This window comes from Neovison vison, chromosome 2 (assembly GCF_020171115.1).
Source record: "Neovison vison isolate M4711 chromosome 2, ASM_NN_V1, whole genome shotgun sequence".
Classification (NCBI taxonomy): domain Eukaryota; kingdom Metazoa; phylum Chordata; class Mammalia; order Carnivora; family Mustelidae; genus Neogale; species Neogale vison.
The window spans coordinates 220,553,644-220,572,236 of NC_058092.1; the positions used below are offsets into that span (position 1 = coordinate 220,553,644).

General features: G+C 43.8%; 1 protein-coding gene across 3 annotated transcripts in view; it reads right to left on the reverse strand.

Annotated features, from left to right (window-relative positions):
* Window positions 1-18,370, reverse strand: part of XPNPEP1 (X-prolyl aminopeptidase 1) — a 53,409-nt gene extending 35,039 nt beyond the window's left edge. The window contains exons 1-3 of one of the 3 annotated variants that reach the window (XM_044240474.1): window positions 18,256-18,370; window positions 10,264-10,352; window positions 3,335-3,459 (exon numbers count right to left, since the gene is read on the reverse strand). In XM_044240474.1, the coding sequence (XP_044096409.1) occupies window positions 3,335-3,459; window positions 10,264-10,352; window positions 18,256-18,287 (246 nt within the window). In that variant the 5' untranslated portion in view covers window positions 18,288-18,370. Of the gene's footprint in view, window positions 1-3,334; window positions 3,460-3,878; window positions 3,999-10,263; window positions 10,353-18,255 lie in introns of those variants that run through there. The other 2 variants (XM_044240475.1, XM_044240476.1) reach the window with 2 other exon arrangements.
* Between the last annotated feature and the right edge of the window lie 223 nt (window positions 18,371-18,593).

Here is an 18,593-nt window from a genome sequence, read left to right on the forward strand (position 1 = left end):
TTCCCTGCCCCTCTCTCTGCCTGCCTCTCTGCCTACTTGTGACCTCTCTCTCTCTGTCAAATAAATAAATAAATAAATCTTTTAAAAAAAGGGAAATCCTGGGGCACCTGGGTGGCTCAGTGGGTTAAAGCCTCTGCCTTCGGCTCAGGTCATGGTCCCAGGGTCCTGGGATCGAGCCCCACATTGGGCTCTCCGCTCAGCGGGGTACCTGCTTCCTCCTTTCTCTCTCTCTGCCTGCCTCTCTGCATACTTGTGATCTCTATCTGACAAAAAAATAATAAATTTAAAAAATAAAAAATAAAAAGGAAATCCTGTCATAAGCTACACCTTAAAGACATTATGCTAAGTGACATAAGCCAGTCACAAAAAGACAATGGTTTGATTCCACTTAGATAAGGTATATAAAGCAGTCAAACTCTTAGAAACTGAAAGTGGAGTGGTGATTAGTGGGAGGCGAGGGTAGGGGGCATTCAATGGGTACAGAGTTCCAGCTCCACAAGATGTAGAAGTTCTAGAGATCTATTACCCAACAATGTACACACAGTTAACACTACTGTACTATACACTTAGAAATAGTTGAGATGGGGGCGCCTGGGTGGCTCAGTCAGTTAAGCATCTGCCTTCAGCTTGAGGTCTTGATCCCAGGGTCCTGGGACTGAGTCCCAGGTTGGGCTCCCCAGGGCTCCCCGCTCAGCAGGAAGTCTGCTTCTCCCTCTCCCTCACAAGCCCTCCTCACAACCCCCCACTCCACTCATGCACGGTCTCTCTCATTCACTCTCAAATAAATAAGATCTTAAAAAAAAAAATAGCTGGGGCGCCTGGGTGGCTCAGTGGGTTAAGCCGCTGCCTTCGGCTCAGGTCATGATCTCAGGATCCTGGGATCGAGTCCCGCATTGAGCTCTCTGCTCAGCAGGGAGCCTGCTTCCTCCTCTCTCTCTCTCTGCCTGCCTCTCTGCCTACTTGTGATCTCTCTGTCAAATAAATAAATAAAATCTTTAAAAAAAAAAATAGCTGAGATGATAAATTTAATGTTAAACTTGCTTAACGTAGTAATAAAAATAAATAATAACAATAGAATAATAAAATTAATAATAATAATAAAAAGAAGCTCATTTCACTATTTTCTTGACCACTGAATATGCTTTCTACAGAACACCTTGAGACACAAAAGGAATACTGTGGAATACTGTTTGGGGAACACTGTTCCAAACACCAAAGTATACTGAACTTCACGCTATTGCCCCAAAATATCCAATCCCTTTGGTTATCAATTTCAGCCCTTCATTTGCTCCTGAGGCCAGGAAACCTTGTTTCCAGGCAGGAGGCCAAGCTTCCTCCTACCCCAGGTTAACGCTACTGTCGCCACCATGGGGTCTGACACCTTTGGGAGGAGCAGAAGAAAGGCCAGTTAAAGTGGACATCTTTTAGCAACTGTTCAATTTAACAGTAATCTCTTCCATGCCACCCCTCCATCATGGTGGACCCTCACCAGTGCCATCCCATATAGGCACGCACACACACCAGGACCCAGGGTCAACACCAAGCTACCGTGCTAATCAAGTTCTCACCCAGGACTCTGGATTTGGGATTGAGGTTCTAGCTCAGTCTGGTATCTTGAAGTAAAAGAGCAAGAGATACAAACGTGGGAACTGTTGGACGGCCCCCTATTTACCATCTACCTTGCCTAAAAAAGGGAGAAACTGATCTACGGCAAGAGCTGAAGCCCTTCCCATCCCAGTTGTTCTGGGCCAGCTGAGTTCCTGCCCTAAGGTTCCATGAGACCCCCCATCTGAGGCCCTGACATTCCACAAGTCCAGATATCATCATTCACAAGCTGGAGTTGGGCCAAAGCAGTGGCCCTGCCCTTATAGCCTTATAAAGTCTTTTTATTGTTCAGAGGGCCTCAAGGCGGTTTTTATTACCTACAACTTAAGGATCCTACAAGACTAGCTGTAGTTCCCCCTATAGCTTATGCCCTCCTTGGGCTTCTGCCAGGAGGATTTGCCATGGTGTTTTCGAAAAGTGCTCCAACCTTCCCTGCATCTCTGCCTTTGCTCCTACTAACCTTCCCACATAGAATCCTTTCCACTTCCTCTACTTATCCAACTCTACCCATTCTTCAACATCCAGTTCCAATGCCTCCCCTGCTCATGAAGCCTTCCATCATCTTCCCTCTCACCTTCAAGCTTCCAGTGCTTGGTCCGCATTTCTTTTCTTTTCTTTCTTTTTTTTTTTAAATAGACAGAGATCACAAGCAGGTAGAGAGGCAGGCAGAGAGAGAGAGGAGGAAGGAGGCTCCCCGCTGAGTAGAGAGCCCGATGCCGGGCTCGATCCCAGGACCCTGGGATTATGACCTGAGCCGAAGGCAGAAGCTTTAACCCACTGAGCCATCCAGGTGACCCTGTCCACATTTCTTGATGGCACCGCCACATTCCACCTTGTCATACAGACATGTCTTTACTCCATGACTCAACCATATGCTTCTCGAGAACGTGGCTATTCTCACCTTCGTGTCCTCACCTAGGCAACTCACCTAGGGCAGTGCCTTGCACATAAGTGAAGGCTATAAAGTATGCATGTAGAGATGACTCCATGTAAGAATAGTACTTTTTACGTTGTCTCTTCCCTCTATCAAACCGTAAGCATAGTGAGGGCAGGAGTTTAATCTTAAATTCACCTTTGGAACCATTCAAAGTCCCATTCAAACACTTGCTGATTCAACGCCTAAAAGAGGAGATACTAGAATCCTTTCACTCTCCTGCCCTTCGGCCCCATCACATGCAGTCTCCACCTCTCCAAACCCAACTCCTCCATGTTTAGGGCACTAGTGTTCTCAGAGGTAAAGGGCACTTACTGAGTTGCTTCCATCAAAGGTAACGGTTGGTGGGGGAAGGAGAGGAGAGGGTGCTGTTCAGAATTATGCCTACAAACTACAGTTTGTACAATCTACAATCTGGCTGTTCTTCCAGCCATGTCAGAGGAATGGGACAGTCTGGATGGGGAGAAGGTAGGCAGGACAGACAATTCTTGGAAGGACAGGGTGTGACCGATATGTAAGCAACACAAAGGCCTAGACCATTTGTCCATTAATGCTTCTGCAAGTTATTGAAAGCTGGCTACATTCACCAGAGCTAAGGAAGTCAGGGCCAAGTCCACAAGTATTCGGTGAGACCCTATTAGACACAGGCCCCTGTGCCAAGCCCTGCTTAGTTGGGCTAATGCTTAGTTGTGGACTGACAACTAGAATGCTACAAACACACTGGGGATGAGGGAAAAGAATGAAAACAGAGGAGAAGCTGATGAGATCTATCACCGGCCCATCTCCACTCAGTACCTGGTGGGCATCTCCCGACGGGATGATGTAGGCCTGGATCGGTTCGGCCACATACTCCGTGTTCCTCATGGCTTGTCTCAGCTGCCGAAGCAGCTCAGAGGTGACCTTTGGAGCCATTCCGCCCTCTGAAACAATAGCAGAGTTAGTTCCAAAACCAGCCTGCCCCATGCAACTCAATGCCTAGTTCAAAGGGAGCCCCAGAGATGCACCTGCCAGCTGCCCCACCCCAAGGGCATCTTCAAACTACCTATCGCACCACCAGACCAAAACCAAAGGTCCCAGAAGTTCTAAAGTTCACAGTTCTTATATACCACTTCCAAACAGCCATTTGTGGCAAGAAAAGTTGAGCTACTAATACTCATTTCCAAATTGATCAGTTACCTCTTTCACTTCCAGAACTATTTTCTAAAGAGATCAACAGATGCACAAAGATACCTGTTTATCTTTGTTTATAATGAAAAAGAAAAGGGGGGGAATACATAATTGGGTAAATGCACTACAAAATCATTAAAAGTTACACAGACAAAAAAATAATTACACAGACCTATACTTAACTTGCAAAGACACCAACACTGGTGGGTGATTAAAAACCGATTACAAGGGGCGGTCAGTCAAGCATCTGCCTTCAACTCAGGCTGGGATTGAGCCCTGCGTCAGCCTTCCTGCTCAGCAGTGAGCCTGCTTCTCCCTCTCCTTCCCACTTGTGCTCTCTCTCTCGCTATCTTTAAAAAAAAAAAAAAGATTACAAAAGAAGATGTATAAACCATTCTTATTTAAAATCATGTATGTGTATAGGGATGTCTGGGTGGCTCAGACTGTTAAGTGTCTGCCTTCGACTCAGATCATGATCCCAGGGTCCTGGGATCGAGTCCCGCATCAGGCTCCCTGCTCAGCAGAGAGTCTGCTTCTCCCTCTCCCTCTCCCCTTCCTTGTGATCTCTCTCTCTCTCTCAAATGAATAAATAAAATATCTAAAAAATTTTTAAAAAATAAATAAAATAAAATCATGTATGTGTATAATGCACAGAGAAGTTTCTAGAAGGCCAGTCACCCAAATGTTAATTAGTGGTTACCTTTCAATAGAAGCATTTGGGGTGATTTTTTTTTTAAAGATTTTATTTACCAAAAAAAAAAAAAAAGATTTTATTTACTTATTTGAAAGAGAGAGAGAGTAAGAGAGAGCACAGTGGGGGAGGAAAGGGAGGAAAGGGAGAAGCAGACTCCCTGCTCAGCAGGGAGCCTGACACAGAGCTAGATCCCAGGACCTGAGCAGATGCTTAACCGACTGAGCCACCCAGGTGCCCCTAGAATGATTTTTCTTTTCTTTTACTGGTGTCTTACTGCTTAAGTTCGACTGCATTAAAAGAAGTATGATTTATACTTTTGTTAAACAGCCAACCACAGATTAAGAGGAGAAAGGTGACTCCACTACAAATCAAAGTCAAAGTCATGTACTCTAGTGAGTACCTACTATCAATTGGGTGTGCAACCTGAAGGAGAAGGGGATCGGACCCTCAGTGGTCTGTGTTTGCCCTTCTACAATATGGTGGGAGCAAAGTAGATCCAGGGTTTTCGAACAGCCCTGAAAAAGTCGCAGGAGTCCCTACGAGTCTATCCCAATAAAGCTAGACCTTTTGGGGAGAGAGTCACCAGCTCAAGGAAACAGAAATATGAAAATCATTAAAAAGAAAATGGTAAATGTAGTCTTACTAGAAATTCTTAAACTTTTACTAATTTCTATGGACTCAGAAAGAGCACTGCCTCCTAGTGAATACAGACTATTTCTATGTATTAAAGGCTCAGATGATGTTAAGCTTACTTTCAAATCGCTTTTGCGAGTTCTTCAAAGAAACCTTTTCTCAAAAAAGTACTGATATCAGTGAACAGTTCTGATCAATCACACTGTATGGTAACTATAGATACATGACTAGATAAGGACTCTCTCTGGTAACAGTCCCATGGATATATAACAAAATAACTTCACAAAAAGCCAGTTATAAAACAGTGACCATATATATTTTTCTATATCCCATATAGTAACACAAAACTATACTATTAGAATTCAGGTTGAATAATGAGTTTTTCCAGCTCATTTTCAAAATAGATTTTCTTTTTTAAGAGTTATAGATTAACAGATTTATACAGAGTTCCCATATACCTCCCTTCTCCCAATGTAAACGACTCCTCCACAATCAAGACCTCCCCACCTACAGAGCGAGAGTGTATTATGCTAAGTGAAATAAGTCCAGGAAAGACAAATACCAGATGATTTCACTCATATGTGGAATTTAAGAAACAAAACAAATGAACATGGGTGGGGTGGGGAAGGAGAGGAAAACCAAGAAACAGACTCATAACTATGGAGAGCTGATGGTTACCAGAGGGGAAGTGGGTGGGAGGAGTGGGGGATGGAGATTAAGGAGGACACTGGTTGGGGCGCCTGGGTGGCTTAGTGGGTAAAGCCTCTGCCTTTGGCTCAGGTCATGACCCCAGGGTCCTGTGATCGAGCCCCACATTGGGCTCTCTGCTCTGCAAGGAGCCTGCTTCCTGCCCTCTCTCTCTCTCTCTCTCTGCCTGCCTCTCTGCCTACTTGTGATCGCTATCAAATAAATAAAATCCTTAAAAAAAAAAAAAAAAAAAGGAGGGTCCTGGTTGTGATGGGCACCAGTACTGTAAGAAAGTACTGAACCACCAAATTGTATACCTGAAACTAGTATCACACTGCATGTTAACAAATTGAAATTTAAATAAAAACTTGGAAAAAAAAGTAAGTTTTTATAAAAAGATCCCTTGCCAGAGTGGTATATTTGTTACTCCTCCACGAACCTACATTGACATGTTATTATCCCCCTAAATCCATGGTTCATACTAGGATTCACTCTTGGTGTGGTACATTCCATAGGTTTTGAGAAATGCTTAATGTCATGTATCCAGGATGTAGCATCATATGAAATAGCTTAATAGTTTTCATTACCCTAAAATCCTCTCTGCTCAGTCTACTTATTCCTCCTCTCACTGCCCCTCCACCCCTGAAAATGACTAATCTTTTTACTGTCTTCATAGTTTTGCCTTTTCCAGAAAGTCAAACAGGTGGAATCATAGAATTCACAGCCTTTTCAGACTGGCTTCTTTTACTAAGCAATATGTATTTAAGGTTCTTCTCTGTCTTTTCATGGCTTGATAGCTCATTTATTTTTAGTGATGAATAGCAGTCCGTTGTTTGGATATGCCACAAGGTTTTTTTTTTCCTTTTTTTTTTTTTTTCTTAATTTTACTTCTTTATTTGACACAGAGAGAGAGAGAGAGATCACAAGCAGGCAGAGAGGGGAAACGGGCTCCCTGCTCAGCAGAGAGCCCAATGTGGGGATCAATCCCAGAACCCTGAGATCATGACCTGAGCCAAAGGCAGAGGCTTAACCCACTGAACCTCCCAGGTGCCCCAAAGTACCCCATTCTTAATCTGCAAGGGTAGCTTCAACCACCAGCCTTAGGACTCCATCTCAGAGTCTCCAAACGACAGAAATACTTAAAAGACAGAGTCACTGGAAACAGGCCTATTCACAATTCCAACGTGCCCATGTTCCTTGCATTATACCTGCTTCTGAATACTTTACTGAGGAGCATCCTTTCCTTTTGTCTAATCTACGGAGCCTGTAATTTCTCATCTATCTAAGAAAGAGAGATCACAGTTATCTGATCCAACCTAAGTTTATATGTCAACACCTCCAACTGGGTTCAAAATAAAGTCCACTGTGACCTTGTAAGCTTGCCAGCATCTGAAACTTTACTAGGACATTTTCAGGGGTTTCAAACCATATTTCTAAGCAAGTTAACATTAAAAAGAGTCAAGCCAAAATGTGGACTTCCCCTGGAGCAGTATTTCAACCTTGGCTGCAAAAGAGAACTACCTGGGGGACGTCTAATTTAATGACTCTGGAGTACAGCCTGGGCATCTGGAATCTTAAAAAGCAAACACATGACACAAGCGAATGTATTTTCTGTCAAGATCATTCATTTCCTTACAGAACGTGGCTTCTATTTAGGCACATTCTGACTTAAGGATTTCAATGGCACTGACTATGGTACACATCAACATTGTCACTGACTTCATCAATAAAGTCAGCAAAACCAATGGCAAGCACAAAATCCTCAATTACAAACTGAAAACCATCCAAGGCAAAATGGAACTGGTCAAAGGCATCCTCTGGCTCCGGAGGCTCCACACCACCACACTCTGGCCTTCATCACCATCTCCTGCCTCACCTTCGCCTTCTTCCTCTTGACGGTCTTACTCTACTACAGTGGCATTTCACACTTCTCCGAACAACGCCACCTGCCATCACCACCGTCCCTGCCTCCTCCTCCTCCTCCTCCTCCTTCATGCCCTTCACGTGTGGTTGGCCTGCTGCGTCAGATGCAGCCACTTTTTCGTCACCCCTACCAGACACAAAGAAAGAACTCCCAATACTACAGCCCACAGTTAGGACGTGGTGAGCAGCAGCGGCAGCCACAGCCGAGGTGAAGACCGTGAGTGGCAAGGGCCAAAGCAATGGGCTGTGGCTGCGGAGGCAGCTTCCATGCACAAATGTGGCCGGGGCACTTGTAGTCCTGAAAGTGACGGAACGGGTGAGCAACGAGCATGGAGGGGACAAAGCAGCCACCCAGAGAGTTTGGGCCCAGGTTGTGGGGGGGGTCTTATAAGGATCAAATAGGTTACTATATACAACACACTTAGAAACAGTGCCTGGCACATAGTAAATGTCATGTATGTTTAATTCCTAGAGTTAGACACACAATTAACTAGCCATGGAAGCAGAGCAATAAATAGTGCAACACATGTACATAATGCTTCCCCTCAAGAAAGGGACATGTCATCCTCATTCCTGAATAAGACCTCCATATACGTGCTCAAAGATGGCTGAGCAATGTCCCTACTTCGTGTCGTGATCTTTTCAGACTCCATACAATCAACAGTAATGCATCTTCAGTGAAAGAGGAGAGCTAGGATACTAGACAACGTCATATTACAGCATCTGCTCTTTCCACATCCCATCACTTTCAGAAATTTAGAAGCAGCCAAGAGTTAATCAGGGTGTGCAGGGAAGTAGGAAGCCAAGAGCAACAAGCCTAGTCCATGATGTAACATTAGCCCAAACGCTGCCAGGTATTTTTAAATCGTGCTTTAAAGAGAATGACTCATTTCAAAGTCTCTTGCATATGTGGGCTTGCTTTCAGAAATAAGTTCCGAAACCTTCAGCCTTTATCATAAATACAACTTTTCTCTGCTTAGAAGTACATGAAAAGCACACCGTGTTTACCTCACCAGGTGGACAGGAGAATTCTGCTTGAAACAACACATGTGAAAGCACCATGCACAGCATCTGGTACATAATAAAAGCTCAAGAAATATCATTTGAATCTGGATCTGCAGCACCAGCTGGGTTTCCTCCACGTCTCATTGTAAGAATAGAAGGGGCTGGTTTACTCCAATTTCACCATCTTAACAAACACAGAGCTGCCAGGCTGCTCCGCCAGCATCAACTGCTTTTCAGGCACTGGTTTGCTTCTTGGTCTCACTGCTGAGCGAGGACCAAGGGCTTTACATACACTGGTGGCCAATTCTCAAAATAACCCTCCCAAGAGAGGCTGCGGTATTCCCATTTTACAGAAAAAGAAACAAGAGTTAAACACTTGCCCCAGTCAACAGGACTATCAAGCACCAGGACCCAATATCTATCCAACTCCCAAGTCTAGGCTCTATTTTACCACATTACCTAGAGGACATGACAGAGGCTCTCTTAAAGTATTCGAAGACCAATGGGATCAAAACAAGTGGGCTCTGGTTTCTAGTTGGGATCTGCAACCCAGACAACTGATGCTCCCTGCAACCTTCTTTCCTCAGACAAACTAAAGAGAAGTTCTCTCTGAACTCTACATTTGATAATTGTCACTATTTACCTTCTTATTTTTTTTCCCCTTCTTTCTTCCATCTTATTCTCCTCCCAAATACCACCCAAAATATGTTGGATATATTTATCTATATTTTTAAAGAAAAGGGACCTAACTGCAAGCAGTTATAGCATTGCTCTGCCAAAAAGAGAACAATCATGGTTGATGAACTTCAGGTAATCAATTTTTTCAATCGACTAAAAGGAAGTGCTCTCGTTTTCCTGGGCGGCCCAGAGAAAAGCACTAGTTTCCGAGGGATAGAAATAGAATACTTTACCACTTTTCAGAATTCAGGTTTCTAGCAACCCAACAATACAACTAACCAGTTCTGGGAAGAGAGCATGGTTCCAGAAATTTTTCCTGAAAAGATTTTCCTGAATGCATAATTGATACAGCAGAGTAGTATACTATAAACTCCTCTTTTCAAAATTTTACAACAAAAATTGAAAGCCAACCTCTAAGGTAACCACTAAAAGTTTACATCAGAGATGGGGAAAACTAGAATTGGGCTTTTGGTGGGGTGTGGTGGGGTGTGCACAGTGGGGTCTCAAGACTCTTAAGCCCAGAGTCTGATGCTGGGCTTGATCTCACAAGCCTGAGATCATGACCTGAGGTGAAATCAAAAGTGGGAAACTTAAATGACTGAGCCACCCAGGTGCCCCCAGACCCTAGAATAGGGCATTTTCAATAAGAACCTATCTCTGTTCCTCCACCACCACTGCCCAATCCCGAAGTAGGACATACAAAAATTATAATTCTGTAATTTACTACCTTAAGTAAGTGGTAAATACATAAACAGTAACCAACTACCCAGAACCCAAAGGACAAAATGGCTTTTAATTTCCAGATATACGCCCCATTAGTCCCAGCCACGAGGAATTTTTAATCCTTTACCCTCTCTTTTCTCCCAACTTGGGATTAGGGTACAGGGACCTAAAATTCTTTTGAGACAGTCCATCTAATTAATAAGCACAATATTACCTCTTTCCACACCTGGGTCTCCTGAGTGTGTCACCTCGTTAGGCTCAATTATTCTTAAATTTTTCAGCTGAAAATCCTGGTGATTCGCCCTTAAGAAGAGAAAGAACAGGATATTGCAGACTTTGACCATAGGAAACGTGGCAAGGCTTAGTTAGAGAGTATCTATCTACTTGACTTAGCAGTTTTCCTTCATGACTCAGAAGGACTCTAACCCTGGTATCATAACGAAATAAGTAAAAGTCTCAGATAAAACTTGCAGCTAGAACAGCACCATGGAAGGCAAAGCTTCTCAGATCTAACCTCTAATTCTTGAATTCTCTTGTCTAATCTCCTAATTAGTCGAAAAAGACTTTATGTCTAATCTCCTAACAGTCTAAAAAGACTTTATTTGCAGTAACTGTATTTTTCACATGTATAAATTCTACTTGGTTTTTTTTAAACTGCCTGCTCTTCCCTCATGGTGTCCCATTCTTTTACTAAGATTTCCATTCCTTCTCTTAGCTTTAATTATTTGGGGCCCTTATTTTAGAATTTCCATTAGAAGGTCAAAATCTTCAAGTTCACTGGGTCTGCTGGCTTCCCCTCAGTAAGTTATTCCTTACATGTTTTGTAATCTTTTATTAAGAGCTTATCTTCAGGGGGCACCTGGGTGGCTCAGTTGGTTAGGTGACTGCCTTCGGCTCAGGTCATGATCCTGGAGTCCCAGGATCGAGTGCTACATCGCCCTCCCTGCTCTGCAGGGAGTCCGCTTCTCCCTCTGACCCTCACCCCTCTCATGTTCTCTCCCTCAAATAAATAAATAAATAAATCTTTTTTAAAAAAAAAAAGAAAAAAGAAAGAAAAGAAAATTAGACATGTCCTAGATTACACAAACACTACTGTCCCTGTTGTTTGCTTATAAAACTAATTTCCACCTTACTTTCTTAGATAGATTTACCCACAATTCTCCCATCCCCATACAGGGATAGTATGATGCCCTGGACCCCAGGTATGAAGGCCTCTGAGTGTGATAACCCCCCCAGGATCAGCATACCAGCTACCATTCAAGCTTTAAATTTGCCTAAATTTCTAGCACCTGAGATTTCTTTTCTTTCAAGTCCATTCAGTCAACAAATATTCATCGAGACTCTTCTATAATCCAGGCCTAGACATAACATACTCTAGACATAACAGTGAACAAAACAGACAGCATCTCTGATCTCAGGAGGTATACAAGGGTCGGGGGTAGTGGCCAGAGGATGCTGAAAAGAGAAGGATCCAGTTTAACCTCCAACAGATCAAAAACAAGAATATGGTCTGTCAGGGAGAATGTGTTCTATGAAGAAAAGTAAAGCAGGGCAAAGGGAAGAGTGTCAGAGAGGTAAGGTGAAAGGTGATTTTATATGGGGTTGCCAGGCAAGGTCTCTTTGCTAACAGATGATATTTTAGATAGAGTCCTTTAAAAAAGTGAGGAATCAAGCCATGTGAATGTCTAAGAAAAGAATGTTCTAGAAAAGGGGAATTTTAAGTGCAAAGGCCCTAAGGCAGAAGTATGCCTGGTACACATCAGAGAAAGCAAAGAGGCCAGTGTGGTTGCACATGCTGGCAGGAAGAGACATATACATGGTTAGGAAACAAGATCAGAGAGGCAACAAGAAGCCTTTAATAGGTGATACAAAGGGTATGGATTTTACTTAGCTATGAACTTAAAAGTAATTTTATTATATTTACCACATTTTTATGTGTTAGTAGAGGGAGAAGAGCCCACATTAGGTCAGTCTACCACACAGAGAACCAGAAAGATCAGAGATTTTCACTAATCACTCCAGGTCGGTTCCCAGACAGAGAATTTAATTTTGTTGGACCGAATGGGATGTTCTTTATTGAGGGAATCATATATTCTTTCATTAAAAAATAGAAGATATCAGTATTTCTTATAAATATAAGTGCAAATGTCCTCAAAAAAATACTAGCAAAACTGAATCCAGTAACATATAAAAAAGGATCATACACCAGGACGCATGGGTGGCTCAGTTGGTTAAGCATCTGCTTTTGGGTCTGGTCATGATCCTGGATATCCTTGGTTCAAGTCCTGCATCAGGCTCCCTGCTCAGTGTGGAGTCTGCTTCTCCCCCTGCCTGCTTCTCTGTCTCTCTCTCTCTGACAAATAAATGGGTAAAATCTTAAAAAAAAAAAAAAAAAAGATCATACTCCAACACCAAATAGGATTTATCCCAGGGAAGCAAGATTGGTTCAACATACAAAATTAATGTAATAAAAATTATCAATAGAATAAAAAATAAAAACAACATAACCACCTCAACAGAGAAAAAGCATTTTGACAAAATCCAACACTTCTCCACGATAAAAGTACTCCGTAAATCGGAAGAAGAGAAATTCCTCAAACTGATCAAGAATACTACAAAAATCCCCAAGCTAGCATCATCTTTAATGTTAAAAGGCCAAATGTTCTCCCCCTAAGACCAAGAACAAGACAGCGATGTCCAATCTTACTACTTCAGTCAACATTGTACTGGAGGATGCACCTAGATTAGAAAAGAAGGAAAATTATCTCTACTTGCAAAGGACATTATCTTCAATATAGAAAATCCTAAAGAATCTACACAAAAGAATTAGAACAAACAAGCTCATCAAGGCTGCCAGATACAAAATTAATATACAATAATAAATTGTTTTTCTACATACTTAAAATGAAGAATTCACAAATGAAATTAAGAAAAGTTCACTTACAACAGCACTAAAAGAGTAAATACCTAGGAATAAATTTAAAATAGATGCAAAACTTATACTCTGAAAACGACACACCACTGTTGAAAGAAGTTTAAGAAGACCTACATAAATGGAAAGACATTTCATGTTCATGGATTAGAAGACTCAATATTGGGGCACCTGGATGGCTCAGTGGGTTAAGCCTCTGCCTTCAGCTCAGGTCATGATCTCAGAGTCCTGGGATTGAGCCCTGCATCGGGCTCTCTGCTCAGCATGGAGACTGCTTCCCCCTTTCTCTCTCTGCCTGCCTCTCTGCCTACTTGTGATCTCTCTCTCTCTGTCAAATAAATAAACCTTTAAAAAAAAAAAAAGAAGAAGAAGAAGAAGACTCAATATTGTTAAAATGGCAATACTCCCCGGGCGCCTGGGTGGCTCAGTGGGTTAAAGCCTCTGCCTTCGGCTCAGGTCATGGTCTCAGGGTCCTGGAATCGAGTCCCACATCGGGCTCTCTGCTCAGCGGGGAGCCTGCTTCCCCCTCCCCCGCCTGCCTCTCCATCTACTTGTGATCTCTGTCAAATAAATAAATAAAATCTTAAAAAAAAAAAAAATGGCAATACTCCCCAAAATAATCTAGAGGCAACCCCTATCAAATTTCAGCTAGCTTGTATGTGCAGAAATTGAGAAGCAGATCCTAAAATTCTTATGAAAATAGAATCCAGAACAGCCAAATCAATCTCGAAAAAGAACAAAGCTGGAGGATTCGTCCTCCCTGGTGTTAAAACTAATAAAACTACAGTAATCAAGACTGTGATATTGGCATAAAGACGGAGTTACAGATCAATGAAACAGAACAAGTTCAGAAATAAACCTCACATTTTACTGTGAATTTTGTGTGTTTTATTTTTATCTTTATTTATTCTCAAATATTTTTAATTAACATATAATGTATTATTTGCCCCAGGAGTACAGGTCTGTGAATCATCAGGCTTACACAATTCACAGCACTCACCACAGCACATACCCTCCCCAGTGTCCATAATCCAGCCAACCTATCCCTACCCACCCAACCCCCAGGAACCCTCAGTTTCTTTCATGAGTACTGCCAATTTTTGACCACAGTGCCAAAACTATCCAATGGAGAAAAAAATAAATAGTTTCCAACAAATAATGCTGGGACAAACAGATATCCACATGCCATAAACAAAAATTAACTCAAAATGGATCATAAACATAAACATTTTCTTAGAAGAACAGACATAAATCTGCCTGATCTTGGAGTGGGCAATGATTTCTTAGATATGATGCCAAAAGCGTAAGCAACCAAAGAAAAGAGATACGATGGATTTCATTAAAGACTTCTGTACTTCAAATGATACCATCAAAAAAGTGAAAAGACAACCAAAAAATGAGTCAAAACACTTGCAACTCATATCTGATAAGAGTCTAACATCCAGAGTATATAAAGAACTACTACAACTCAACAATAAAAAGACCACCCAATTTTAAAATGGTCAAGGGCATCTGAACAGACTTTTTTTTTGAGATTTTGTTTATTTATTTGACAAACAGAGATCACAAGCAGGCAGAGAGGCAGGCAGAGAGAGAAAGGAGGAAGCAGGCTCCCCACTAAGCAAAGAGCCTGACATGGGGCTTGATCCCAGGCCCCTGGGATCATGACCAGAGGCAGAGGCTTTAACCCACTGAGCCACCTAGGCGCCCCTGAATAGACATTTCTGAATAGACATTTCTCCAAAGAAGATATACAAATGGCCAATGAGCACATGAAAAAACCTTAAACATCTTTATCCATTAGTGAAATGCAAATCAAAACCATAATGAGATATAATTTCACATGCAATAGGAAAGTTATAATAAAAAAAAGACAGTAACAAGTATGGGTAAGGATGTGGAAAAACTGGAACCCTCAAACAATGCTGGTGGGACTATAAAATGGTGTAGCGACTTTGGAAAACAGTCCAGTATTCCTCAAAACATTAAATAAAGAATTATCCCATACTCAGTAATTCCACTAGGTATGGGAAACTGAAAAATCTAAGTCCACATAAAAACTTGTATACAAATGTTCATAGCATATTCATAATATCCATAAAGTAGAAACAACCCAAATGTCCATCAACTGATGAATGGATAAATAAGTGGTGTATCCATGCAATGGAATATTACTTGGCAATTAAAAAGGAATCAAGTAATGATAACATGCTACAACACAGTGAAGTTTGAAAACATTTTATGCTAAGTGAAAAAAGCCAGTCACAGAAAACCATATTTTGTATGAATCTGTACACAATGTCCAGAAGAGGCAAATCCATAGAGACAGAAACTAACTGGCCACTGCCTAGAGCTAAGTGAAGCTGGGGGAAATGAGGACTGCTCACTAATGTGTACAGGGTTTCCTCTTGGCAGGGGGATAAAGATGTTTTAAACTGACAGTCCTGATGGTTGTACAACTCTAGTGAATATTCTAAAAGCCACTGAAATGTATGTTTTTAAAAGGTGAACTGTGTGGTACATGAATTACATCTCAATAAAGCTATTATAATATTCTACAAAGTAAGAAACTTTTTTTTTTTTTTGACAGAGATCACCTGATTTCCCTTGACTTCATATACCCACTGACAAGACGGTGAGCCAAGGAAGTCAGTTTCTCTACACATTCGGAGTTAACTGGTCCCAGTGACTAACTGGGACACAGGCAAGAGAGCTGGAGGGAAATTATTCACAAGTAGCTCTATTCATTCACTTTATAAGAGAACAAAGATAATGTACCACAGGCCATACACAAGCACAAAGACAAGAAATCAGGTCCGACACAGGATGCTCATGGGAGAATTTGAATTCAAACTCTCTCCCTAAGCATAACTACCTCTACCTTCCCATTAGGCTCAAAGGGGCCATGAAGCAGGTAAACATTACAGTTGTTCTGCTCCTGTCCTACCCTGGCCTCTGCAAAATCCAAGATCCTTGAACAGATACATTCTCAGGCTCAGTTGAAGAAGGGTTACCATTTTTTTCTTTTTCTTTTTCTTTTTTTTTTTTTTTAAGGGTTATCATTTAAATGTTAGAGCTACAATGTACCTCAGGGACCATCCAACTCAGCTCCCTCCTCTAGACAAAGAAACAGAAACAGAGATCAAACAACTTGTTGGAAACCTCAGAGCTAGCTGGTGACAGAGCTTGTCTAGAAGCACAGTCCAGGCCTCCCAACTGCCAGCCGTTCTCTTCCCATTCCCAGGACTTCTCAGCCTACACCTTCTCAACGTCATGATGTCAGGAGGTGGGTCTAGGGAAAGAAGCGTGTGAAGAACTTCTTGTTCAATCTTTGCACAAGATGGGTACCTCTTTCTCTCTCTTTTTAAAGAAATCCCAGCAGGGTTGTGCTTATCATCCCCTTACCCTGGTCCATGAGAATCCTACAGGTCTATCACTCGGATGGGACAAAACAAGGACCCAGTTGCTCAATCACACCTCAGTTCAGATAAGGGTACACTGAAACAAGTTTTAGGGTGCGGTAGTGAGAAATGCAGTCTTTTCCCACCCAAAGTCTACCCCTCCCTCTTTTGGTCAAAGCACAGTGGTTTCCATCTGAAACTGTCTTGTCTCCATTTTCAGTCCACAAAGTAGGGATGAATCTCATCCCCTCACCCACCAAGTTCTGGGACCCAGGCCTGGGCAATCTATTCCTGTGGCCATGACTGGTTCAGGAATAAACATAAGGGCAAGTCAGCCCACTGGAAATCAGATCTGGGATTTGTGCTCCAACCGTTAGTCAAGAGGGTGCTATTTCTGCTGGGGCTGCCAGCACAGAATGGTCATACTTCCAGAAGCAAAGTCTGCCTGAAAATGAAGCCAATACTTAAGAAATCAGAGCCAAGAGATGCAAAAAAGAGGCCAAGTCTGATGCCAGTGTTGGTCTCCTGTACTCAGTTGCACTAGAAGCCAGCTCAACCCTTTTTTACCTAAGTCAGTTTTACCCGAACCGCAAGAAATTCTGTTTACACTGAGTAGCTCTTAAATTTTGCCACTAGGTTAAGGGCCTAGGGCAAACAGCCCTTCTCAGCCTCTCAATTGCCTTCTGTGTGTGGTAAGGAGGCTCTACCAGCTGATGCTTAAAGACCCTTCTGCCCTCGAAATGTTGTGATTCTATAAATCTAATCTTGGTCCTCGAAGCCACTTATGTGCCTAGGACCTAATTCATCATTAGCCACCTGCCTAACCCTACGGTCAGCAGTTAATACACGGCAACTCCTTCCACACCAGGTTTGGCACACCTCCCCACATCCTTCCACAAGATAGGCCAGGTTCTCTACTCATCCCTCCTTCTCTACTCATCCCCAACATGACATGGCAAGGCCAAGGCCCGGTCAAGGTCAGCTTGCGATCTGTCCACTCAAAATCACCACTACAAGTCACGGTCTGTGTTCAGAAAGTGAGCCTGGCCATGCTTCCAGGTGTATTCACTCAAGTCTCACCTGGCCTGAGGATGACTGACCCCAATCCCGTGTGGATCGCCAAGGATTCTGGCTTCCCATCTTTGTGATCTCCAAACATTTCTCGGTCTCCCACTTTGTCAGAAGTATAGCCCAGTTGTGGCGGGAGTATAAACCGAAATGTGTCTGAGACGAGGACATTACCGTTCCCAGCCCCCTGTCCCCAGGGAGAGCCCAGGACAGGTTACTGGTGGGATCTTGGAGAGATTATGCCAAAGTATTCCCTCACACAGCCTCTGAAACCATGTGGGTGGGGATGGGCCCGCGGGTGCCAATCTTCCTGGCGATGGTAGATCAGTAAGGCGAACTGCTGGTGTATTGTCAGGGCTGTAAATCTGAAGATTATATTCCGCGGGAAGAAGGGCAAGGACAGGGGCTCGCCCACTTCCCCGGACACCCGGAGGCGCCTAGAGGGGCCAACTTCCTGCAACAGCGGGGGCCTTCCTGCCAGGCCAGGGGGAGAGGTGGGACACGGACACCGCCCCTCGGGCTGAGCGCCGCAGCTCCGCGGGCACACACGTCCGGGGGCCGGGATCCGGCTGCCCGAGGGTGCCCGCGGCCCTCCTGAAACGAACCTGAACTTGCCCGGCTGCAATGGTCCCCTCCCCCTGCTCCCGCTCAGGGGGCTCCCGCAAGCCGGGGCCCTCTCCGGACTATGGTGGGCCGCCTGCTGCTTCTCCCCTTCTGGTTCCTGCCCTCCGGGGTGCAAAACGCGCGTCCGGGCCCCGGGGATCGCACACAGCCCAGAAGCCGGCTCCCCGGCAGAGTCCCTCACCTTACTCGCGGTGCCTTTCTGGAGGCTGCCATTCGGCGGTGACGTGCCCCGGCCCACGTCAGGGGAGCGCAGACCAGCTGATCACCCTGGGAAGAGCAGGAAGGAGCGAGGCCGGCGTGCACGCTGCAAGCGCGCGAGCCGGGCGACCACGCCCCCTTCTGTGGCGTGCGCTCGCGCCGGCCCCGCCCACCCGCAGGCCCCGCCCGCCAGCCCAGAGCTCCGGGGGTGTCGTCAGGGAGGCGGGAAACAGGAGGCGGGTCTGCGTTTCCACCCCATGAGGCTTTGCCTGTTTCCCCCCGCAGCGAGTTAAGGAGTGGAGGCCATACCACGGCCCGTCA